The following is a 26,870-nucleotide window of genomic DNA, read 5'->3' on the forward strand; positions in this document are numbered from 1 at the left end:
ATTAATGAGAGAGAGTATTAGTGAGAGAGTAAGTGAGAGTATGCGTGAGAGAGAGAGTAAGTGAGAGTATGAGAGAGAGAGAAAGTATTAATGAGAGAGAGTATTAGTGAGAGTATGCGTGAGAGAGAGTAAGTGAGAGTATGAGAGAGAGAGTATGAGTGAGAGAGAGAGTAAGTAGAGTATGAGAGAGAGAGTATGAGTGAGAGTATGAGAGAGAGAGAATTAGTGAGAGAGTATTAGTGAGAGAGAGAGTAAGTGAGAGTATGAGAGATAGAGTATGAGAGTATGAGAGAGAGAGTAAGTGAGAGTATGAGAGAGAGAGTATGAGTGAGAGAGAGAGTATTAGTGAGAGAGTAAGTGAGAGTATGAGAGATAGAGTATGAGAGTATGAGAGAGAGAGTAAGTGAGAGTATGAGAGAGTAAGTGAGAGTATAAGAGAGAGAGAGTATGAGTGAGAGAGAGAGAGAGTATTAGTGAGAGAGTAAGTGAGAGTATGAGAGATAGAGTATGAGAGTATGAGAGAGAGAGTAAGTGAGAGTATGAGAGAGTGAGAGTATATGAGAGAGTATGAGTGAAAGTATGAGAGAGAGAGTAAGTGAGAGTATGCATGAGAGAGAGTAAGTGAGAGTATATGAGAGAGAGTATTAATGAGAGAGAGTATTAGTGAGAGAGTGAGAGTATGCATGAGAGAGAGTAAGTAGAGTATGAGAGAGTATGAGGCAGAGAGAATTAGTGAGTGAGTATTAGTGAGAGAGAGTATTAGTGAGAGACTATTAGTGAGAGAGAAAGTGGGAGTATGAGAGAGAGAGTAAGTGAGAGTATGAGAGAGAGAGTATGAGTGAGAGAGAGAGTAAGTGAGAGCATGAGAGAGAGAGAGAGCGAGCAAGTGAGTGAGAGTATGAAAGAAAGTGAGAGTGAGAGAGAGTATGAGAGAAAGTGAGAGTAAGAGAGAGTATGAGAGAAAGGGTGAGTGAGAGAGAGTATGAGAGAAAGGGTGAGTGAGAGAGAGTATGAGAGAAAGGGTGAGTGAGAGAGAGTATGAGAGAAAGGGTGAGTGGGAGTATGAGAGAGAGAGCGAAAGAGAGAGTTAGAGTGATCGTGTGACAGAATGTGAGAGAGATGAGAGAGAGTAAGTGAGAGTATGAGAGAGAGAGAGTCAGTAAGAGAGAGAAAGTGAGTGTGAGAGAGAGAAAGTGAGAGTATGAGAGAGACAGACAGTATGAGAGAGAGAGTGAGAAAGTAAGAGTATAAGAGAGAGTGAGAAAGTGAGAGTATAAGAGAGAGAAAAAGTGAGAGTATGAGGGGAGAGACAGTATGAGAGAGAGAGTGAGAAAGTGAGAGTATGAGAGAGAGAGAGACAGTATGAGAGAGAGAGAGACAGTATGAGAGAGTATAAGAGAGAGAAAAAGTGAGAGTATGAGGGGAGAGACAGTATGAGAGAGTGAGAAAGAGAGAAACTGAGAGTATGAGAAAGAGTGAGAGTATGAGGGGAGAGACAGTATGAGAGAGAGAGTGAGAAAGTGAGAGTATGAGAGAGAGAGACAGTATGAGAGAGAGAGTGAGAAAGTGAAAGTATAAGAGAGAGAAAAAGTGAGAGTATGAGGGGAGAGACAGTATGAGAGAGTGAGAAAGAGAGAAACTAAGAGTATGAGAAAGAGTGAGAGTATGAGGGGAGAGAGAGAAAGTGAGAGTATGAGGGGAGAGACAGTGAGAAAGTTTGAGAGAGTGATAGTGTGTCAGAGTGTGAGAGAGATGAGAGAGAGAGAGAGTGAGAGTATGAGAGAGAGAGTGAGAGAGTTGTCAGTGTTTCTGATGTGTCTTTTCTCTCCCAGTCTGGAAAGGTGTTCTCTCACAGAGGAAAGCTGTTCAGATCTGGCCTCAGTTCTCAGATCAGTGAACTCACTGAAAGATCTGAACCTGAGTCAGAATATTCTGCTGGATTCAGGAGTGGAGGAGCTCAGTGAGGGACTGAAGAGTGAACACTGTAAACTGGAGACACTGAAGTAAGAAAGTGATTGAGTGAAGTGAGTATGAGAGAGAGAAAGAGTATGAGTGAGAGGATGAGAGAGAGAGAAAGAGTATGAGTGAGAGGATGAGAGAGAGAGAAAGAGTATGAGTGAGAGGATGAGAGAGAGAGAAAGAGTATGAGTGAGAGGATGAGAGAGAGAGAAAGAGTATGAGAGAGAGAAAGAGTATGAGTGAGAGGATGAGAGAGAGAGAAAGAGTATGAGAGAGAGAAAGAGTATGAGTGAGAGGATGAGTGAGAGAAAGTATGAGTGAGAGAGAAAGAGTATGTATGAGTGAGAAAGAGTATGAGTGAGAGAGAAAGAGTATGAGTGAGAGAGTGAGAGTATGAGAGAGAGAAAGAGTATGAGTGAGAGGATGAGAGAGAGAGAAAGAGTATGAGAGAGAGTATGAGAGAGAGAAAGAGTATGAGTGAGAGGATGAGAGAGAGAGAAAGAGTATGAGAGAGAGTATGAGAGAGAGAAAGAGTATGAGAGAGAGAAAGAGTATGAGTGAGAGGAAGTATGAGTGAGAGAGAAAGAGTATGTATGAGTGAGAAAGAGTATGAGTGAGAGGATGAGAGAGAGAGAAAGAGTATGAGAGAGAGTATGAGAGAGAGAAAGAGTATGAGTGAGAGGATGAGAGAGAGAGAAAGAGTATGAGAGAGAGTATGAGAGAGAGAAAGAGTATGAGAGAGAGAAAGAGTATGAGTGAGAGGAAGTATGAGTGAGAGAGAAAGAGTATGTATGAGTGAGAAAGAGTATGAGTGAGAGAGAAAGAGTATGAGTGAGAGGATGAGAGAGAGAGAAAGAGTATGAGAGAGAGAAAGAGTATGAGTGAGAGAAAGTATGAGTGAGAGAGAAAGAGTATGTATGAGTGAGAAAGTATGAGTGAGAAAGAGTATGAGTGAGAGAGAAAGAGTATGTATGAGTGAGAAAGAGTATGAGTGAGAGAGAAAGAGTATGTATGAGAGAGAAAGAGTATGAGAGAGAGAAAGAGTATGAGTGAGAGGATGAGAGAGAGAGAAAGAGTATGAGAGAGAGAAAGAGTATGAGTGAGAGAAAGTATGAGTGAGAGAAAGAGTATGAGTGAGAGAGAAAGAGTATGAGAGAGTGAGAGTATGAGAGAGTGAGAGTATGAGAGAGTGAGTATGAGTGAGAGAGAAAGAGTATGAGAGAGAGTATGAGTGAGAGGATGAGAGAGAGAAAGAGTATGAGAGAGAGAGAGTATGAGTGAGAGGATGAGAGAGAGAGAAAGAGTATGAGTGAGAGTATGAGAGAGAGAGAAAGAGTATGAGAGAGAGAGTATGAGTGAGAGGATGAGAGAGAGAGAAAGAGTATGAGAGAGAGAAAGAGTATGAGTGAGAGGATGAGAGAGAGAGAAAGAGTATGAGTGAGAGAGAAAGAGTATGTATGAGTGAGAAAGAGTATGAGTGAGAGAGAAAGAGTATGAGTGAGAGGATGAGAGAGAGAGAAAGAGTATGAGAGAGAGAAAGAGTATGAGTGAGAGGATGAGAGAGAGAGAAAGAGTATGAGAGAGAGAAAGAGTATGAGTGAGAGAAAGTATGAGTGAGAGAGAAAGAGTATGTATGAGTGAGAAAGTATGAGTGAGAAAGAGTATGAGAGAGAGAGTATGAGAGAGAGAGAGTATGAGAGAGTGAGAGTATGAGAGAGAGAGTATGAGTGAGAGAGAAAGAGTATGAGAGAGAGTATGAGTGAGAGAGAAAGAGTATGAGAGAGAGTATAAGTGAGAGAAAAAGTATGAGAGAAAGAGTAAGAGAGAGTATGAGAGAGAAAGAGTATGAGTGAGAGAGAAAGAGTATGAGAGAGAGAGAGTGAGAGTATGAGAGAGTATGAGAGAGAGAAAGAGTATGAGAGAGAGAGTGAGAGTATGAGAAAGTATGAGAGAGAGTGAGAGTATGAGAAAGTATGAGAGAGAGTGAGAGTATGAGAAAGTATGAGAGAGAGTGAGAGTATGAGAGAGAGTGAGAGTATGAGATAGAGAGTGAAAGTATGAGAGTGAGAGTATGAGAGAGAGTGAGAGTATGAGAGAGAGAGTGAGAGAGAGAAAGAGTATGAGAGAGAGTATGAGGGAGAGAGAGAAAGAGTATGAGAGAGAGTGAGAGTATGAGAGTGAGAGACTATGAGAGAGAGAAAGAGTATGAGAGTGAGAGAGTATGAGAGAGATTTTTTTTTTTTTTAAAGCAACTTTATTTGAACATTAAAAACTGAAACATATCACCATGCAGTACCACACTGCAGGACGCTCAAAACAAAATAAGGCATAAAACCCTTTCGCACACTCAGCTCCAAGGGCTGGCAAAGGCCAGCTCTCCTTCCTCCACACTACACAAAATACCATTGAGGCACCATTCCACTTCAAAAACCTCTATGGTTGTCATGAGCTTATGGAAACCAAAATCAAGACGGATCCTGGACTCCACCAGAGCCAGGAACAAAGGCAAGACCTCCTGACCAGATCTGTTCTCCATTCTGTTCTTTCTAGAATTATACACAGACAGTTTTGCCTGGCCAATAAAAATAATTCAGCAGCTGCCACTTAACCCGCTCCTTCTGGCTGTATCCAGCCCCAAATATAAAAATCTCAGGGGTAAAATTGACCCCACCCGTCTGAAAGATGGAACGAAGAGTATCAAAAAGGGGTTTAAGTCTCTGACATTCTAAAAAGCAATGAAAAACCCTCTCTCTGACCCCACAGAAGACACAAGCACTACTGACCTCGGGATTAATAATAGAGACAAAAGCATTAACAGCCAACACACCATGCAGAATTCGCCACTGGAGATCCCCAGTCCTTCTCGTCAGAGGGGGCTTATACAGCACCCTCCACACTGGACGTTTGTCCAAACCGAGGCACAGAGTCTGTGCGCGAGACCCATTGCCCCATCAGCCGACACATCTAGCCGAGCTCCTTTAACCAAGTCAAGTCAAGTGGGTTTATTGTCATTTCAACTACATACAGAGAACACAGTGAAACGAAACAACGTTCCTCCAGGACCATGGTGCAACATAGACACACTGCATACAAAACACAAGTGCAACACAAACAAACAAGTGCGGACAGACAACACAACACAGTACAGACAAAGAATAATAAATAATTGCCGGTAGTGTGCAAATTCTGCAGTGTGTAATAAATATTGAGTCCAGTGAGGTAGTAAAGTTATTTGTGCAAAATGCTTCGTGCAAAAATGCTTCCCCTTTTATCTGGGGTAAATGGTTGGAGAGAGAGAGAGAGAGTTAGAGAGAGAGAGAGAGAGAGAGAGAGAGAGAGTGTGCATGTACCAGAAAGATATCAGTTCAGAAGTTGAGTTGAGTTGAGGAGTCTGATGGCTTGGGGGAAGAAGCTGTTGCAGAGTCTGGTCGTGTTGGACCGGATGCTGCGGTACCTTCTTCCTAATGGCAGGAGGGAGAACAGTCTGTGTGAAGGGTGGGTGGAGTCATCCACAATTCTGGTTGCTTTGCGGATGCAGCGGGCAGTGTAAATGTCCATGCCGGAGGGGAGAGAGACTTCGATGATCCTCTCAGCTGTCCTCACAATGCGTTGGAGGGTCTTGCGGTCAGAGGCTGTGCAGGTCCCAAACCAGGCAGTGATGCAGCTGCTTAGGATGCTCTCTATGGTTCCCCTATAGAAGAGGGTGAGGATGGGTGGAGGGAGACGGGCCTTTCTCAGCTTCCGGAGGAAGTAGAGACGCTGCTGGGCTTTCTTGGCTGTAGATCTGGTGTTCAGGGACCAGGTGAGGTTCTCCGCTAGGTGGACACCAATGAACTTGGTGCTCTTAACGATCTCCACAGAGGAGCCGTTGATGTTAAGCGGAGAGTGGTTGTGTCTTGTTTTCCTGAAGTCAACAACCATTTCCTTGGTGAAGGTTGTTGACTGTACACCAGTCTGTCAGCTGCTGCACCTCCTCTCTGTATGCTGACTCGTCGCCTTTGCTGATGAGACCCAGCACCGTTGTATCATCGGCGAACTTTATGATGCTGTTAGAACTGTGTTTCGCAACACAGTCATGAGTCAGCAGGGTGAACAACAGAGGACTCAGTACACTGCCCTGGGGTGCCCCAGTGTTCATGGTGATGGTGCTGGAGCTGCTGTCCCCGAACCGGACTAACTGGGGCCTCCCTGTCAGGAAGTCCAGGATCCAAATATGCAAATTGCAGGGGGTGCAATGAAGAGGGCAGTTGGGTCTTGATGTTCCTCATGACTAGCCTCTCGAAGCACTTAATGATGATGGGCGTGAGAGCTACGGGACGATAGTCATTGAGGCAGGACACCGTGGACTTCTTCGGCACGGGGACGATGGTGGTGGTCTTAAGGCACGTTGGGACAATGGAGCTGCGCAGGGAGACGTTGAAGATGTCCATGAGAACATCTGTCAACTGGTCTGCACACTCTCTGAGCACTCTGCCAGGGATGTTGTCTGGTCCTGCAGCTTTCCGTGGGTTGACTCTGCGCAGAGTTTTCCTCACGTCCACTGCAGTCAGGCACAACACCTGCTCGCCCGGCTTGGGCGTGGTCTTTCTCACCGACGTGTTCTTCTGTGCCTCAAACCGTGCACAGAAGTCGTTCAGGGCATCGGGGAGGAAGTGTCGGCTCTTTTTCTCTATAAATTCCCCCAATCAGCTAATAAGCATTTAGAAAATGGTGCATAAAAGAATCCAGCTCCGTAGTCAATAGAAAGGCAGAGTGCAACCTTTATTTCTGTATAAAGTATACAAAACAGATAAAGACTAAGGCACTACATGTAATGCGTTAGCCTGAGACAGCCAGCACTCTCCAAAAGCAGTCTAAAAGGTGGGGCTCCTCTTGGGCCTTATATACTGTCCTTATCTAGCTGTGGCTACCCCCACGCATATTTTTTTATTGTAATATTTTATGGTTGGATCCGCTTATAATACTATGGGAAGCCCCTTACCCCTTAATCTTGTCACTATTGTATTCGCTTATATCCGTCGTTTGTAAGACTTTGTTTTTTAAAAAGAGCACTAACACCTGCAAGGTCATTTGTGCTGACGATCGCACTACTGCAGAATTTTGGGTGTTTTCCACTGAGTTTACCTCAGATTCACCCCAAGTGGGCTCTGCCAAGCCCCCCTAGGGCATTTACACTAATCTTGAGTACAGAAGTGCTGACTGCTCAGACTTGGTCATTATAGCAGAATACACATAAGAAACATGTTTATGAGTACATAATGTGTTCTTACACACAAATAATCCATCATTTCCCCCCTTTCGTAACTTTATGTTACGAACAATATATCAGGGTAGGAATGTCAATACATGTGAATACCGTAGGATATATGCTTATATGCTTACAAGGTTGTGGGACACACACCAGGTGGATATATGTATCAAGTGGATATACCGAGTGAAACAAAAAACATTATACTGTAAATGGATATAATGAGTTAACCAAAAAACATTATACTTAAAAAATCAAAAGTAAATGTCACCTCAAAAGGGTGTGACTGCTAAAGCTTATTTCATCCCTGGTTGATAACTTCCCAGAGAGGTTCCATGCACATAGCGCAGCTAGTTTCGTGCTACATGATTGTATCAAGTTGTGATTATACTGTTGTTGATATGATTGATATTGGTATGATGTTGATATTATTTGTTAGGATATAATGAGGAAACTAACATGGACACAACACTAACATTTAACACTGGAACAAAAACAAAATCACACAAAACAACTAACAAACAAAACAAAAACAACACTAACAAAACAACTAACATATTATCAAAAAACAAAAAACAAAACAAAAACAACTACAACTAACATATTACAAACACATTATCATTTCCCCCCTAGTAACTAACAGATTAAGGATAACAACAAACAATCAGGTGGGGGAGTTTAGGACTTATGAATAGATGACATGGGAACATAGTCGGAGTAATCAGGTGGCTGAAAATCATCCGCAAAGAGATCGTCAGAGGATATGGTCTGGAGGATAGGTCTGGGCAAATAATAATTGGGGCTGGGACGCAGATTGTAAAGGCCTGCATACATTTCTTTGGACACAGATTTGTCTACTGCCCTGACTATAAGGCCTCGAATACAGGGGATGACACAACAGCCACACAAAGCCAATAATGATATGCCCACAATCAGACTTGACAGAATGGCAATGGCAAAGGCCTTCCATCTGCCAAACATAGATTCCAGCCAACCAGTTAGACTGGAGTCGACGCCAGAATTCTCTGCTAGTTCGTTGCGGAGACTCTTCAGATATGATAGGGCTCTGGTGATGCTTCCATCACTGGCAGTATGATTTGGAATGATTGTACAACACGAGTCTCCAAACATAGCACATACTCCACCTCTTTCAGCTAACAACATGTCAAGAGCAACACGGTTTTGCCATGACATTAAAGAGGAAGCATGGAGTTGTTCAGCAATGGCGGACAGGGCATCATGAGTGTAGTTAACAAAGCGCTGTTGATTATAATAGATATAATTTATCCAATCAACATTCTTGTTGAGAGTAACCCACCATAAGATGGATTCAAAGCCTGCAGCAATTGGATTTCTGGCCTTAAACTCATCGGGGACCCCCCTTGGGACACCTATAGCGTCAATATAAACTTTGTCATCAAAGCTGGATAGAGGGGTATCACGTCGAACTCTATTTTTATGGGGAGTGGATGCTGGGTTCAAAATGCCTTTGTCCAGTTCCTCTTGTGAAACTGGAACTAGAGTGAAAGGGACAATTAACATTACTCTAACACATAGACCTGTCCAGCCATCATCTAGGGTAACATACAGCCACGGATCGCCACATACCCAGTATACGTCTGGGACGGAGACTGTATTATCCTTAAGGGCAAATAATGGGTGATTTGGTTGCACAAACTCAACAAATGTGTTGGTGTAGGGTAAGACAGTCCTGTCTACCATCCAAATTCTTTCACATTGTCCTGTGAAGTTTTGCAGCTCGGGACCTGTGCCAGTCGGTGCATAAAAACAATCAGGGAAAACTGTAGTGTTAAGCCAAGATGCCAGTACATTGGTTTGATTTCCAGTGACAACTGGGGTGGGCATGGGAGAGAAGATGGTCATGTTGTGATATTTAGAACAAAGGGCATCACTCTGAAAGTTATGGTACCGTGAGTTACCCTTATACATCAGACACCAGAATGGACACAGGTCACTGGATGAGACATCAAGATGATTATTACATTCAGTAGAGTTAAATGGGACAGGCCAAATTAAAGGGTGTGTGCGTCCTTTTGCACACACCACACAGTTGTCTTTCGTGAGAGAGCGGGCCGTAAAGGACATATAAGACATCCAAACATTTGTGACCTGAACAGAGGTTTCTTCATTAGGCTGTGTCTTGAGCGTGTTCAATAATGTATAGAGACTATTTGTCACACTTCTGGGCAACCGGAATGATATGAGTTTGAGAGACACGTTGGTGAAATTTCTGTGCGGCTGGTAGGGATAATTTGTCAAATCTTTCTTTTCGGTTGACAAAATGATAGGCAGGACAACAAGAATTGAAATGACAGTTAAAATCAACAATGTCCATCTTAGGCCACAAAGCCCAGGCAACCGAAAAGGGTGCCATGGGCGTCTACATGGAGTTACCATGATGCTGGAAAGCGGTTGAGGATTCACAGGCTGCAGATGCTCCTGGAGGGGACTGGTAAGATGACGTGGATGGATCAGGATATGGGTGATAATTCAGATCAAACAATTCTTCGGTCTGCTGAATAGGGAATCTTGAATGCTTGCAACTCACAGGGCGGGTGTTGCGATATAGAACCAGTCCACACTCCGGCATCCAAGCACACGAAGTCCAGGTGTAAAGGACAGCTCCACTACTTTTGGTGACGGTGCAATTCAACCAGATAGATTTACCTGGGAGCCTGGTATGGATCTCGAACCCTTCTTTAGTAGGCTGATCACCCAGGATCAGCCTTATTCTCTTCAGCAGGCGGGCGGCAGTACTCGGTTTGGCGAAGGTTCTGATATAGCTAGGGAAGTCGTGTGATGCTGGGCCAAAGCTATGAGGTTGTGGCCACTGGACCGGCAAACCCCCTTCAGTGGGTCTGCCCTGGGTGGATATGGGAGAGACTGCTGAACAGTCTACTCCTTCAAATACGTTAAAATCACACTTGAACTCCAGGGTCACGTAGGTGGTGGAGGGGGTATTCAACCGCCTCCTTGTTATACAGGTTATAGAGGGTGTGTTCAGCTTATTGTTCTTTGGTGTGGCTCACTTCCGGCCTTGACGGCTGTACCTTGAATACAAGAAAACAAACACTGTCCAGACATAAATGAAAAAGAAAATATGGTGATTCAACTTTTAAGAATAGGGCTACACCTCAGTATATTGCATAACAATGCATTGACCAGGATACGTTAATCTAGCTCTCTCATAGAAATGCTTAACAGTAGGAACAATACAACTAAGCAGTACGAGAATAGTGACAATTGTGACGAGAATTTGAGGCAGCATTGTTTGCCAATGCTGCGATTTCATCCAGGCCCACCAAGAGCTATCCTGTGGATCAATACTGGCTAGGTATTGATCACGACGCTTAGTCAATATATTCAGTATACTTGTGAGGTTATCTACCATCCCCCTCGGGTGGATGTAGGTACAACAATGGTTGCCAAACATTACACAGGTATCTGCATTATCGGCCTTGGATACATCACTAGTAAATCGTTTTGAGAGATCAAGCTTCTCAATGTCACTCAGCTGTCCGTTTTCCTGCAATGAGTCAATGGTGTAGCTCAAGAAATGCTGTTGATTATACCACAGATAATGCAATAAGGAATTATTTGTAACTTGTGCCCATGAAAATTGTTCTGGTGATACAAGTGGGTTATTGGCAAAAACTAACTCCAAAAATTTCACAGAATCTACAGGGGTGTTCTGAGGAATGTTGATGGTCGGGCTAGCTGTTGGGGCGATATCATGATCAATTAAGAAGTCAGAATTAAACAGGGTAACACTTCCTGTTAGTACTACCGGGGCGCAAAACCATACCAATTAGGTGGGATGGCTTGTATGAGTCCTGTGTTGTCACAGATCCAGAAGATGTCTGCGACAGGTAAACTACCTTCAGTGAAATCTAACATAAAACTAGTGTCAGCTACTAAAGTGCGGTTTGCTTTGACAATGATCTTTCTACCTACTGCATCATACCTTGTTTTACAAAGTTTGGCCATTTGAGTGCTACCCAAGGTAGAACAGAAACAAAGTGGGTAAGATTGGTCAGGTGCTACAATATTACTTGGCAGTGTTGTAGCTGGTCTTGTTAACAGAAATGGATCACACTTATGTAAATTGTCATCCATTTGACGAGGATCCATGTAATGCAATAAACAACGTAGGATACACTTTTTCTCTAAGTGCCTCCGATCTCTACACATACTAATGCTACTTAATGGTGCTATTTGAGGTTTTAGTCCTACATTATGACAAGCTATACAAGGTTGGTTAGTAAATGATTTAGCAGAAAATAGAAGGTATTGATATAGCATATTGTATTTTCCTCCATGTTTGGTCACAACTTCGGTTCTATTTAACCAGATTTCTTGCCCAAGGAACCACTCAGGTTCCTGGTTTGACTTGTTATGGTCATTATGGAGTGTCGTAATTGATATGTCAGCAAAATCTCCCGCTAGTAAGTACAGCAAGACAATCCATATAGACATGTTTGTTTTATTTTCTACTCAACTCTCAACCCTCCTAATCTCAAAATTTTTGGATGCTGCCCAATTTCTTCACCTGGAAAGCGACGAGGGCCCCTACTTATGGCCCGACCCTGCTTTAATCAGGACTGATGAGAGGGGGACTTCTTAGAGAATTGTGAGTAGATGTAAGTGCACAATTACTTAACTGCTGTCTGAGTCTTCAGATTGTGACTGCTGTCTGGTCATGCTTCTAGTGACCGGTCTGGACACACCACTTGGTCCTGCTTTCTCACTTCCGTCAGTTGGTGAGGGTGTCTTCGTAGGAGTGTCACCTGGTTGTGCTTCGGCTTGTGGTGAGGCAGGCTCAGCTGGCTGGTCCGATTTGGTCAATTCAGGTGCTCTGGAACAATGATTCATGTGATACCAGTGAGGACGTCCTTCTACTTTCAGGGCTGTTGGGGTAGTTATTATTACCTTGAACGGTCCCTCACGTCTAGGTGTACTCCACTTTTCTTTTGAAAGTTTTAATGTACACCAGATCACCAGGGAGTACCTCCTTGATGTCATCATCTAAGGAAAGTCCTTTCCTATTGATTGTGGCCCCTTTCACGTCTTGGTAGATTTCTCTGTGGATTCGTGTTAGGGCCCTAGTGTACTGTGCCAAATCTGCCTGCAATTGGTCACATGCCACATCAAAAGTTTGAGGGGCTCTCAGGTATGGAACAGGCATTGGCCGACCCGTCATCATTTCATGAGGGGTTAAATGTGTGATGCGGTTTGTGGTGCTCCGCATAGCCATCAAAGCTAGTGGTAATGCATCTAGCCAATTAATTTTGTCTCCGCTGTCCATGATGATTTTGGCTATTTTGTCTTTCAACATGCCATTGTATCTTTCTACAAGGCCTTGACTCTGAGGATGATAGACACATCCTAGTCTCTGCTTTACTCGTAAAGCTTGAGTAAGGTAATGGATAGTGGAGTTGACAAAATGAGGCCCATTGTCTGAGCTGATTTTGTCTGGGATTCCAAATCTTGGGATCACATCCCTAAGTAGAAATTTGGCGAATGCTGCTGCTGAAGCATGACGTGTGGCGGTGGCTTCTGCCCACCGACTGAAAACATCAATGATCATGATGATGTACCTGCATTTTCTAATTTCGGTTCCCATGTCCACATAATCCATCATGATATGTCTGAATGGACCATCGGGAGTGGGAATGTGCCCTAAAGGTGCTGTAAATGATTTTCTGTAGTTGTAAGCAATACAGACTGCACAACTGGATAAAAAGTGATCTACCGTTGGGACTAAGTAAGGTGACCACCAGTCCCTTTTGATTTCTTTCAGAATGTCTTTTCTTTGTTTGTGGGCTGGCCCATGGGCGTCTGAAATGAGTGTAGTTAATAACTTACAAGGGGCCAGAAACAGTCCATTAGGACCGTACCATAGACCATGGATGCACATGGCACCCCTCTTTTTCCAGGCACTTTTTTCCAATACACTAGCACTATCTTGGGCTTCTTTTAGGCTAGTGAGATCAGCAATATAGGCCAGCTGATCATCAGGGATACTGTATTCCCTGCCAATTGGGCCTACTGGGCACTGTAGGACAGATGAGGCTGCCTCTTTAGCCTGTTGATCTGCAAAATTGTTGCCTCTAGTGACTATGGAATGGTCTGTCTTGTGGCCTGCACACTTAACAATAGCCAGTTTTGCAGGCAATTGAATGGCAGCTAACAGATCAGAAATGGCTTCCCCATGTGCTATTTGAGTCCCATCAGCTCTTACAAAACCCCTTTGGGCCCAGATTGACCCATACAAATGACAGACTCCATAAGCATAAGCTGAGTCTGTAAATATACTGCACTTTTTGCCACTCGCTAGTTGGCAGGCTGTGGTAAGTGCTTTGATCTCAGCTACTTGAGCTGAACATGGCTGTGGGATAGAGGCTTGATATAGAGTCTCAAAACTGTCAGTATTCTGGTTGTACTGTACAACTGCAAACCCTGCTAAATTACCGTCTGGGCCCTTAAAACAGGAACCATCAACAAATAGGGTTTGCTCTGTGTCTGGGAGAGGATCACTGTACATGTTCTCCCTTGGTTTCAAGAAGGTGGAGGTCAGTACCTCGCAGTCATGCGGGGTTCCCTCGTCTGGTGTGGTCAGTCTTTCTGCTGGGTTGACCCTATTACACTTGTGTATGGTCAACTCGGGTGCAGAAAGTATAATGTGATACCCAGTTCGTCTGGCGTTAGTTAAAACAAATGAATTGGATGTTAACAACGAATGCAATGCATGGTTGGTATACAAATCAACCTTGTGCCCTTGGGTGATAGAAGTAGCTTTTTCATAGGCAAAGGCTGCTGCAGCCAAGCCTTGGTAACAAGGGGGCATTCCTTGTTCAATTTTGTCGAGCTGGGAGCTAAAGTATGCAACTGGCTGATACCCTCCATCAGATGCCTGTGTCAATACGGCATTTGCATACCCACTCTTGGTTGCTACAAACAGTTGAAATGGTTTAGAGTAATCTGGGTTCGCTAGTGCTGGAGCAGTACATAAGTCTACTTTTATGGCCTCAAAGGCCTGCAATGCTTCCTCATCCCACTCTAACTGCCCTTTCAAATTTTGCTGGCCTGCTGCTCGAATTAGCCTCCTAAGAGGAGATGTTTTTAGTGCAAAGTCACAAATCCATTGTCTACTGTAGCCTGCCATACCTAAAAAGGTTAGCATTTCAGAGACTGTGGTGGGTCTAGGTGCATTTTTTACTGCTGTGACGTGAGCCGTGGTGATGGCTTTCTGGCCTCCGCTTAGTTTTCTGCCTAGGTATTCTACCTCTTTTTGACAGAATTGTAATTTTGATTTGCTTACCTTATGCCCTTTTTCCGCCAGCGCTGTTAGGATTGTTAGTGAATCTGCTTCACACTGTTCTTTACTCCGTGACGTAATTAGAATGTCATCACAGTACTGTAAGACAGTGCTGGTTACGTTTATATCAGACAAATCCATGGCCAATACTCTGTTAAATACAGAAGGGGATTCATTGAATCCCTGTGGTAGGCGGGTGTATGTTAACTGTCTTCCGCCATAAGTAAATGCAAACAAATACCTGGACTTTTCATTCAGTGGAATACTGAAAAAGGCTGAGCATAAATCAATAACAGTATACCACTCTGTGTCTGGTGGTATATTGCTGAGTAAGGTGTGAGGGTCAGGTACTACTGGTGTTTCAGCGTCTATTATTGTGTTTATCGCACGAAGGTCGTGTACTAATCGCCATTTGTCAGAGTTTGGTTTGCGAACCGGAAAAATAGGTGTATTACATGGACTGTTGGTCTCAACTAATACCCCTGCTTTAATCAAGCCTTCTATGGTTGGCTTGATTCCAGTGTAGGCTGCATTACTGAGTGGATATTGGTGTTGATACGGTAGACGAGCATTTGGTTTGACTTGAATTTCGACTTCACCTCCTGATGTCACTAGGCCTATGTCAGTGTCATGTGTTGTCCACAATTTCTGTGGTACTTTAGCTAAAATGTCTTCCTGTTCTTGAGTCAGTGTGTATTGGCCAACTGTGAGTGTTCTGTCAACAAGGACCTTTTCTGCAACTGTTCTATCTACTGATTTTACAGCTATCCTATAATAGGAACCATCGGCTGACCTATGTATGAACCTATTGTCAGTTTTCACCCAATTGATTTCTTTGCATGCCTTCATCATGGGTCCTAGGTCTTGGGGTTGGCTGTCTTGTGCAGTCATCAAGGAAACATGTGGAATTGCATTGTCCACTCTGTACCACTGGGCAGTTTGGGAGTCTAGCTCTGCTGCAGCTGCCACCCCTTGAGGACCAATAAAGATGTCTCCTGTAGTTAGGAGGACGTTGGAGTCCTGCATGCTTTGTGTCCATGCGGCATCATATTCAGTGTTGGTGTTTGTTGGGTCATAATATAGAGTGCAGTGGAGGTCATCCATCACATCAGTCATGTTTGGCCATACTGCTTTGATCCAGGTTTTCCAGCTATTAAAGCTATTCATCAGGTTTGGTTCCATTAATTTGAGCCAGTACACGGTGGGTTGTTCAGGGCCTTGCTCAATTTCAGTCATCAGCATTTGCAACGCAGTTGGTGGTAGTTCAATCATCACCCCGTCCGGAGTGCATTTGATGTCGGCATTCAATTTGCATAAGATATCTCTTCCCAACAAATTTACTGGAGTTGAATGTGAAAATAACATTGGCATAACAACGGTTTTGGTGTCTAGGGTCAATTCTAGTGGTTCAGTGAAGGTTAAGACTTGTGTTTTCCCAGAGAATCCTTGAGTCCTGATCTTTTTGTTGGACAGGGGGAGTTGAGCTCCTTCAGGGCCAATCACCGAGTATGTAGCTCCGGTGTCCACTAGAAATGACGTCTTTTGTTGACCATTTATTGAGAGTTTTATTCTTGGCTCTCCAGTTGCAGATGCTGAAGCGGTCAATTGCAGATACTCCCCTTTTGGATTCTCTAGGCCTCGTCAATACCAATCTTGAGTTGGCACTGCCCCGTTAGGGCAGACACGGCTTATGTGTCCTGGTTGTCCACATGTCCAGCATTCAATCTGGGATTGTCTTGGTGGGGCAGTTGAGTATGGAGCAGCGGTTTGAAGAGGTTGTTGTACTGGGTGTTGATGATGTTCAGCAGCTTCAGGTCCACCACCTGTCATTGGTGCATAGTAGGGTGGCCTACCTCCTCTTGCTCCTCTGCCTCCTCGACCTCTTCCTCTTCCTCTGTGACCCCGATTTGCTCCACCAACATAGAAGTTGATGGGGGCCATGAAAGGTGTGTTAATATTTGGAGGTACGTTTATTTGCTGACTTGGTGTTGTCATCAGTTGCTGGTTTGGCATTGTTACAGCTGGTGAAATTACTTGAGGCTGGGATGTAGCCACTATTTGAGGCTGTTGAGTGGCCACAGTCTGCATGGTGTTAGTCACTGGAACTGGAGTGGGTTGAATCATGGCTGGTTGGGTTAGCACTGCAGCTTGGTAAGCTGGGTCAGCTTTGTCTTCTTTCTTTGGTTTTTCTTTTTTCTTTAATTCAGTCAATTGTGCTTTTTGTAATAGGGCAGTCAACTTCTCCAGGCTTTCTTTGTCTTGTTCCTTCTTCTTTCTGTGTCTTTCCACATGGTGAACCACATGATCTTTAAAGGTTTGCCACGGCATGCTGCTTAATCCTACGACGCCTTCTAGGGCTTCTTGTACTTCTTGGGGAAGACTCTTTTTCAGCATCATCTGGAAAAATTTGCGATTGGTTTGATTGTGATTCCAGGCAGTTCCTGTTTCTTCCAGCCATTTTCTCTGAAAGTTGCTTATGTGTTCGTTTATGCATGTTTCAGGTTTCAGTTCCATGGCTTCCAGTTGTCCTGGGTCCATGTTGGATGGGTATTCTTTTCTGATGGCATTCCAGATAAGGTTCCTGTACCTGTCAGCTGAGGTTTCATCATAATAATTTCTTTTTACCAGGTCTGGTTCTCCTGCCCATGTGAAGATTTCTTCCATCTTTGCTTTCCCTATGGTTTGGGAGAGAATTGCCTTCAGGTCTCCTACAGCCAGTTTATGACCTGTAGTGCGTTCTTCGAAGGCTGTGATCCACTTTTGGCCTCCATCATGCATGCTGGGTAGTTGGTCAATCAGGCCTTTAAGATCTAGGAAGGACCATGGGACATAGGTTTGTTCAGATCCCTTGTAAAGAATGGGATACAGGGAAGCTTTGTCTTTCTTGCCCTTCTTGTCCTTGATACGTCTTGATCGTCTTGGTGCATAGGTGTCATCTATTAGCTTTCTTATTTCTTCATCTTCTGTTGAACTTTCAGCCGTGTTACTTTGTTGTTCTTCTGGGTAGTTCGTCTCTTGTCTTTCTCTTCTCATGTCTCGGGGTAATGAGATGGTTTTATGTGGTCTCTGGATCTGGTCTTTTTGTTTTTTCAGGAGCTTCAGTTCTGCTTCAGTCTGTTTTGCCAGTTCTTCTGTCTCCCTCATTAATGTGTTGAAATGTGTTTGTTCATCCTCACGTCTGTGTCTTGCATGCTGCTCTGACTCAATCATCAGTTCACCATGCACTCGTCGAGGGATCATGATGTCAGTGTTGTCTTGCATTACTTTGGTCATCAGGCCACTTGCTGTGTTGTCTTGTTCATGAGGTGTGCTCTGCATTGAAGGCCTTTGGTGAGAACCTCCATTGTTATACAGCCACTCGTCATCAGGTGCATTCAGAGTTATTGTTGGGGTGTCTCTCTTTGGTGAGTCATCTCGTGTGCACAGGCTGTGTAGTGACAGCTTGGGTGGACTCGGAGAAACTGCTGTTGGTCTTTCAGCCCCCCTCTCGGGCTGCCTCACCTCTTCTCTGGATGGACATGGGGTTGGAGTCTGGTAGTGACTCTCAGGGACCGCAGGTGTGCTTGTGGAATCTGGTTGATCTTTGACTTTGAACTTGACCATACCTTGCATTTCCATCTCCATGTCAGCCTCGGTCCACGTGGTTACTTGCAGTGGGCACTGGGTTGCAGTTGGTTCTTTGTCCTTGGAGCCTGGAACATATGGAGGTGGTCGTTCACGTTTGAGTTTGGGGTACAGTCGGGGTCGTTCTGATGGGTCCCCATGTTGCTTGTACAGCTTCTCTTTTTCTTTCAGAAGTGTGTCTTGCTCCATGAAGGCTTTGAGAATGATCATACGTCTTTGCTGCTTGATATGTTTTTTCTTGGACGTCACCACCTTTTTCCCTTCTAGGTCTGCAACAGTTTGACACAGGTCTTCATCAAAGGTTCCTCTCTTGGGCCACTGATGTGTGAGGTTCTTGGTCAGTTTGTTCCACTTCCGCATGGTCCTCTTTAATTCTACCTCTGGAGCTATTCCTGAGGCTGCCACTAAGTCTATGGGTGATGGTTCCCTTTTTTCTGTCTTTGAAGCTCGTGATCCCATCATGTGTGTTACTTAAGTGATAGTGTCTTGTGTAATCTAAAAATAATTTGGGTGCTACTAAAGGGTTGCTAACAGGCTGTGTGAGTGTGTGTGTGTATTAGGTGGGTGCGAGTTAACCTGTGGGTGGGTGTGAGGTGAGTCAGTCCAATGGTCACCGCCTCTGGGTGGAGTTTTCTTTTCTCTCGTCCCCTCCTTGGTTTCAGCCAGGAAAGGGCTTGCTATCTGCTCTCTCTCTCTCTCTCTCCTGTGGATCACTGGAGACAGAGACCTAATAAAACATTAGGTTTAGCATGTTTCTTTTTTATTTACTTTTGTTTAAATATAGAATAGCTTTGGTTAATTCTACTGTTTCAATCTCTACCTGTTCTTTTATCATGCTAATAAAGTACGTGGCTTACTTAAGAAAATGTTTCTAGGATAATTCATGTAGTTGCCTGGCCTTCACACCTTATATACTTTATTGGTCTTTTGCGCTGGGTTGGATGACTAAGGCATATGTCCCTTTATTGACTTTCCTTTCTGCTGTTCTGGGGTCCAAAGTGGCTGCCCCATTCCAACTAACTTCAGCATGGATCTTATGTACTGTTTCAGCAGGGCGCTTCAGCGCTTCTGTGTGAAACTCCCTCCCTATTGGATTGAAGCCATCTGCCAAAATCATAGTCGCGGAGCCACGCTCCCACAAAACGGAGCGTGTAGTGATGGACAGGTAGACTTGTAGCTCCCTACACTGTCTATCCTGAATGTCTGCTGCCACAGATAATGGTTCAAATGATCCCCATGGCAGGTTCTCTAACCCCAATGTGACTCCTGTTGCACTAGAATTAGTCAAGATTAGGTTTAAGACAGGAGTCAATAGTCTTGAGGTCCAAAAGCACCTAATTCTCTCAGTTAGTCTGAGGTGTGGAAAGACCTCTTCAGCAAGGTCCAGGTTATACCAATCAGTTAACAACCACAACTTATGATTGACAAGCTTCTCTGATTGCCAACGCTCAATGCCTTGCACATTCTTGTATGTTCTCTCTAACCAGAAATGAGTTCTGATTCCCTGCGTTTCAACTAAAAGCAACTCACTGTCCATGATTGCTGCTCTTCTCTACAAGACAAATACAATTTTACACACACCACTTTGTGTGTTTTCAACAAAGTCTAGCTACTAATATTCCTTCTCAGAGCCCCTATCCAAATACACACATGCAATAATACCCTTTACAGTCACCTCTGTAGCTGGTGTAGGTCACAGCTACGTATAGCTCCTACAGCTATATCTTTTGCTACTTCAATCATGCACCAGCCAATATTCTTTAACACAACCGGGTGTTTATTAACCATCAACACACTTTCTAAGGCTTTTCAACTATCAATTGATATTGGATACACACTACTCTTGCAGGCCTAGGCCTGTGGGCCCGCAAGGTCAGCTCTAGTTCCGTATATCTCTGATTACCGATATCCAGTAAACTTCAAGGTATGCTCTGTTACTTTATTCCCTCTCCTAATACATGTTAGGATCTTAATAACAACACGGACAAATGTCCTCAAAGGTATTATATCAATAGAGACCACAGTATGAGAGATAATAATACCATTGCCTGTGCCTCCCATTATCTTTTAAACTTCATTAGACATTTTAAACACAAAGCTTCAAACATAGCAAGCGCTTAGCAGAATAAAACACAGCCAAAACATGTATTAAACAACATTTAAGACAGACAAACGCGTGTAACATATACTTTGGTACCACTATTACTTGTGCACTGTTTCTTTTTTCTCTAGGCCTTTCTCTTTAATGGCTTTATCTCTGAGGGTTATTCCCTTAACCCTTTTTTCTCTCTGCCGGCTTTTCTCTATGCCATTTTATCATCACTTTTTTATTTGGTTTTCTGACTGCTACTCCTTTTTCTGTGGTTTTCTAAAAGTTATTTGCTTTTTATTTGGTTTTCTAGTAGTTATTTACTTTTTATTTGGTTTTCTAATAACAGTTATCAGCATTTCTCATTGACTCGGAGCCAGATATACTGGAAGCTGAACACCACTGAGGCCTGTGGACAGCCAGGCCCTATCCCCCCTTAAGCAGATTTTTGAATACAAAGATCGGCTTACCTTAAAGTTGAAACTGGCGCGCTGAAGGACAGGAGGACAGGAACAGGCCAGGCACAGGTGCGGCGTCAGTCAAACAGGGCGCAAGGCGCGTAGAGCGAAGCCAACCAACGGGCCACCAAAATGTCGGCTCTTTTTCTCTATAAATTCCCCCAATCAGCTAATAAGCATTTAGAAAATGGTGCATAAAAGAATCCAGCTCCGTAGTCAATAGAAAGGCAGAGTGCAACCTTTATTTCTGTATAAAGTATACAAAACAGATAAAGACTAAGGCACTACATGTAATGCGTTAGCCTGAGACAGCCAGCACTCTCCAAAAGCAGTCTAAAAGGTGGGGCTCCTCTTGGGCCTTATCTAGCTGTGGCTACCCCCACGCATATTTTTTTATTGTAATATTTTATGGTTGGATCCGCTTATAATACTATGGGAAGCCCCTTACCCCTTAATCTTGTCACTATTGTATTCGCTTATATCCGTCGTTTGTAAGACTTTGTTTTTTAAAAAGAGCACTAACACCTGCAAGGTCATTTGTGCTGACGATCGCACTACTGCAGAATTTTGGGTGTTTTCCACTGAGTTTACCTCAGATTCACCCCAAGTGGGCTCTGCCAAGCCCCCCTAGGGCATTTACACTAATCTTGAGTACAGAAGTGCTGACTGCTCAGACTTGGTCATTATAGCAGAATACACATAAGAAACATGTTTATGAGTACATAATGTGTTCTTACACACAAATAATCCATCAGAAGGCATCACTGTCACAGGACGGTGGCATTGTCCTGTAGTTTGTGATTTCCTGGATGCCCTGCCACATGCGTCACGTGTCACCCGTGTCCTTGAAGTGGCTGTGGATTCTCTGGGCGTGTGTGGGCTTTGCCTCTCTGATGGCTCGTGACAATTTGGCTCTTGCTTTCCTCAGGGCCGCCTTGTCACCCACTCTGAAGGCCGAGTCGCGGGTCCTCAGTAGTGCACGCACCTCAGGAGTCATCCACGGCTTCTGGTTTGGGCATGTGGTGATGGTCTTGGAGACAGTGACATCATCAATACACTTGCTGATGTAGCCAGTGACTGATGCTGTGTACTCCTCCAAGTTAACAGAGTCGCCTTCAGTCGCAGCCTCCCTAAACATGTCCCATGCAGTGCACTCAAAACAGTCCTGAAGGGCAGAGATGGCTCCTGCCGGCCAGGTTCTCACCTGCTTCTGAACTGGTCTGGAGCGTCTGATGAGGGGTGTGTAAGCTGGAGTCAGATACACAGACATGTGGTCCGAGAACGCGAGGTGGGGGCGGGGCTCGGCCCGGTACGCGCTGGGGATGTTTGTGTAAACCAGGTCCAGTGCGAAATCTCCGGCCACGATGAACAGTCCGTCTGGATGTTTGGTCTGCAGATCGCTGATGCCCCCGTGCAGTTCCCACAGTGCCTCCTTAGCATTAGCATTAGCACTAGCGCTAGGCGGTATGTACACGGCGGCTATCAGCACGGCGGAGAACTCCTGTACTAAATAAAAAGGTCTGCACTTGACTACGATGAACTCCACCAGCGGAGAGCAGTGCTGGGCGACAGTCACAGCGTTGTTACACCATTCCGTGTTGATGTAAACACACACGCCTCCTCCGCGGGTCTTCCCGGACAGAGCCGCGCTCCTGTCCGCTCTGAACGAGGCTAGCCCGTCTAGCTGAATGGCGCTGTCTGGAATACTGTCGCTGAGCCACGATTCCACAAAGACTAGAGCACAGCAGTCTCTGAACTCTCGCTGGGTCGCTCGCTGGAGTCGAATGCAGTCCAGTTTATTGTCGAGGGAGCAGACGTTTGCGAGGAATAGCGATGGTATAGCCGGGCGGCTAGGGCTAGCCTTTAGCCTCGCGCGAACCCCGGCTCTCTTACCGCGCTTCCGCTTTCGCTCGCACCGCTTGCGATGACACTTCCGCCGGGCTTCGCCATCAGGAAACGCCGCGGACTGCAGGCCTGGGTCTTGTAGCAGGCTGAGCTCTTGTAGCGTCTGCAGAACTTCGTCCGGAATATTGTTTCTAGACTGATTTCTCCACTGTAGCAGGGTCTGTGGCAGGGTCTGAAGCAGGGTCTGTAGCAGGGTCTGTAGCAGGGTCTGTGGCAGGGTCTGTGGCAGGGTCTGTGGCAGGGTCTGAGGCAGGGTCTGAAGCAGGGTCTGTATCAGGGTCTGAGGCAGGGTGGTAGAATATGTGCACTGATGTTCTGGTGCACATATTTGCAGAGATGGACGTAAATATCCACAAACAATGACACAAAAAGCACCATTTCTCGGACCAAGAGTGGCCTCTGCGTGTTAACGCGCCGCCGACCGGAACCGGAACTCCTCCAACAGCCAGTAGAGAGAGGTCTGCTCTAGTCGGTGGTGCTTGAAGAGAGTCCAAAACTTAAAAAGTCCACGGTAAAAAAGGGGTAATCCATTCAAATGCAGCTGTCTATGATCCATAAAAAATAGTGCTGTATCGAGCCCCAGTCCATCAACAGTGTGCAAAATACTGCTAGCTATTTCCCTCCACACTAGGTCTGTATCACCAGTCAGGTATTTCTGCAGGAACTCCAGACGAAAAGCTGCCATTCTGCTGAAAAGGTGAATCAGGCCTTGCCCCCCTTCCTCCCTGGGAAGGAACAGCACACTCTGTGGGACCCAGTGGAGGCGGTCCCAGAAAAAATCCACCAGGCGTGCTTGCAAACGTGACAATAATCCACCCGGAGGGTCCATACAAGACAGTCTGTGCCAAAGCATTGAAGCAACAAGGTTATGGACAACCAGCACTCTTCCTCTAAAAGAAAGCTGTCCATGGATCCATCTCCATTTCTTTAAACGGCCTGTCATTGTCTCCAGGAAACCATCTCAGTTTTTTTGCTGGAATAAGTCGTCCCCCAAAAACACACCCAAGTATTTCAGCCCCCCTCTTTTCCAGGCCATGTTAGCTGGTAGTTGCAGCAAGCCCTCAGACCACGGCCCCACTGCCAAAGCTTCACTCTTTTCCCAGTTTATTTTAGCTGCAGATAAACACCCAAAGTCCTGAATAGTGGCTACCAAATGATCAACATCTGATTGTCCACTGACCATTATTATCATGTCATCTGCATAAGCAGAAAGCTGAAGCCTAGGATGCCCCTCCAGTCCCAAATCCAGACCCACAAGAGTAGAGCGAAGCTTATGAAGCAGTGGTTCAATGGCCAAGGAGTAAAGCATTCCAGACAGAGCACACCCCTGGCATATGCCACGGCATGCTTTGAATTTTAACCATGAAACCCGACCCTACTCACACTGTGGCTGCTGCTGGTCAGGGTGAGGAAGGTGCTGCGGCTGGTTTGGTGGAGGGAGAGGGTATGGACACTGCTATATGCGATATGACAGCGATATGTCAGAGTTAGCAAGTCAGCCGAACTCCTGTGATGCCTACACCTTTGGAAAGATCAGACTATTCCTCAGTAAGACCAAAAATGTGTAGGGTGTCACGGTGGATGATTACTTTCCAGACCGAAAGTTGTTTATAAAGTCAGTGCCAGAATCTTCACCTAGAGCTTCTTTATGTTTCTCACCCATGGGAGCTCTCTGTGTCCTCCCAGACCTTTGCCCAGTTCTAGCTTCAGTTTCCTTTTTCCTGGCACTCTAAAAAGTGTTTCTTCAGCTATGGTCTCAGTGTCCATACCCTCTCCCTCCACCAAACCAGCCGCAGCACCTTCCTCACCCTGACCAGCAGCAGCCACAGTGTGAGTAGGGTCGGGTTTCGAGCCAGAACTCACTGGGCTAACATTACTAACTCTGCCAACAGGCCCAGCTACTGCACCCCCCGCCTCAGGCTGCACCTGACTAACTAACACAGCAGTCCCCTTTGTGGCATCAGCCTTAGGTTGAGCACCACCAGACTCAACGTCCCCTCTAGACCCCCCAGCCACAGCAGGTTCAGGCACCACTCCTGCACCTATACAAGCCGGGTGTCCTCCACCCTCAGTAGCTGAAGAGCTCGTAGCTCTCGATGTACCTTCACCCACCTCAAAAGGGCACGAACGCCTTAGTTAAACATTAGTTTTACCACCGAAATGGATCATTTTCACAGGGGACATGACCTGACCAAAACGGGACAGTTCTGTGATCAACACCTCGTCAGTAATGAAGGGCGGGACGTTCGATAAAATGACCTTCTTAGCGGGATGATCGAGGGGCATGACCTGCATCAGAGCTCCCTGAATCACAACGCCGGTCTGAACTACAGTGTTCGCTTTCTCAACACTGTCCAGAAAGATCACCACCGCCTTATTCATCCTGGCAGCGGCCAGCACACTGCTGCACTCCACCACCTCTCCCACAGCCAGCACACAGTCCTCCACAGAGCACCTCAGCTCAGGTGCGAGTTTAATCGCGTGCCTCTGAGTGAGCTGCTCATACTGAGTCTTTCCCGCCGCCGCCGCCATGGCGCCCGGCGAAAACACAGCCAAATACCCCCCAACTACAGCCACACACCTTCACCAATAATAATGAACCTGCTTCATAAACCAACAACCAGCAGAGAAAAGAGAGAGTCTGACAAAACTCACTCAAACAGGAACACTCTCACACACCAACCAGCCCTCAGCTCACTCACACACTCACTTCAGCTCAGAGAGAGAGAGAGAAAGAGTATGAGTGAGAGTATGAGAGAGAGTGAGAGTATGAGAGAGAGTGAGTATGAGAGAGAAAGAGTATGAGAGAGAGAGAGAGAGAGAGTATGAGAGAGAGAGAGAGTATGAGAGAGAAAGAGTATGAGAGAGAGAGTATGAGAGAGAGAGAGTATGAGAGAGAGAAAGAGTATGAGAGAGAAAGAGTATGAGAGAGAAAGAGTATGAGAGAGAGAAAGAGTATGAGAGAGAAAGAGTATGAGAGAGAAAGAGTATGAGAGAGAGAAAGAGTATGAGAGAGAAAGAGTATGAGAGAGAAAGAGCATGAGAGAGAAAGTATGAGAGAGAGAAAGTATGAGAGAGAGAAAGAGTATGAGAGAGAAAGAGTATGAGAGAGAGAAAGAGTATCAGAGAGAAAGTGAGTATGAGAGTGAGAGTATGAGAGAGAAAGAGTATGAGAAAGGGAGAGTATGAGAGTGAGAGTATGAGAGAGAAAGAGTATGAGAAAGGGAGAGTATGAGAGAGAGAGTATGAGAGTGAGAGTATGAGAGTAAGAGTATGAGAGAGAAAGAGTATGAGAGAGTAAGAGTATGAGAGAGTATGAGTGAGAGTAGGAGAGAGAGAGAGTAGGAGAGAGAGAGTGAGAGTATGAGAGAGAGTATGAGAGAGAGTGAGAGTATGAGAGAGAGTATGAGTGAGAGAGTGAGAGTATGAGAGAGAGTATGAGAGAGAGTGAGAGTATGAGAGAGAGAGTGAGAGTATGAGAGAGAGAGAGAGTATGAGAGAGATTGTGAGAGTAAGAGAGAGTATGAGAGAGAGAGAGAGTATGAGAGAGAAAGTATGAGCTAGAGAGTGAGAGTATGAGAGAGAGAGTGAGAGTATGAGAGAGAGAAAGAGTATGACGGAGAAAGAGTATGAGAGAGAGTATGAGTAAGAGTATGAGACAGAGAAAGAGAGTATGAGAGAGTGAGAGTATGAGTGAGAGTTTGAGAGAGAGAAAGAGAGTATGAGAGAGAGTGAGAGTATGAGTGAGAGTTTGAGAGAGAGAAAGAGAGTATGAGAGAGAGTGAGAGTATGAGAGAGAGAGAGAGATAGAGAGAGAGTATGCGAGAGAGAGTGGGAATATGAGAGAGAGAGAGAGTATGAGAGAGAGTGAAAGTATGAGAGTATGAGAGAGAGTGAAAGTATGAGAGTATGAGAGAGAGAGAGATAGAGAGAGAGTATGCGAGAGAGAGTGGGAATATGAGAGAGAGAGAGAGAGAGTGAGAGTATGAGAGAGAAAGTGAGAGTATGAGAGAGAGAGAGAATATGAGAGAGAAAGAGTGAGTGAGAGTTTGAGAGAGAGAAAGAGAGTATGAGAGAGAGAGAGTGAGAGTAAGAGAGAGTGAGAGTATGAGAGAGAGTGAGAGTATGAGAGAGAGAGAGAGAGTATGAGAGAGAGAGTAGGAATATGAGAGAGAGAGTGAGAGTATGAGTGAGAGTATGAGAGAGAGAGAGTGAGTGAGAGTATGAGTGAGAGTATGAGAGAGAGAG

At 45.0% G+C, this 26,870-nt stretch overlaps 2 protein-coding genes across 2 annotated transcripts in view; both read left to right on the forward strand.

The window, feature by feature from the left end:
* The window catches only part of LOC140577234 (ribonuclease inhibitor-like), a 237,155-nt gene that overhangs the window by 153,650 nt on the left and 56,635 nt on the right, over nt 1-26,870 (forward strand). The window lies entirely within an intron of this gene.
* LOC140577232 (uncharacterized) overlaps nt 1-26,870 on the forward strand; it is a 222,032-nt gene that overhangs the window by 37,562 nt on the left and 157,600 nt on the right. Inside the window, exon 10 of the mRNA XM_072697100.1 lies at nt 1,833-2,003. Coding sequence (XP_072553201.1) covers nt 1,833-2,003 — 171 coding nt within the window. The remainder of the gene's footprint in view (nt 1-1,832; nt 2,004-26,870) is intronic.

This window comes from Salminus brasiliensis, chromosome 14 (assembly GCF_030463535.1).
Source record: "Salminus brasiliensis chromosome 14, fSalBra1.hap2, whole genome shotgun sequence".
Classification (NCBI taxonomy): Eukaryota; Metazoa; Chordata; class Actinopteri; order Characiformes; family Bryconidae; genus Salminus; species Salminus brasiliensis.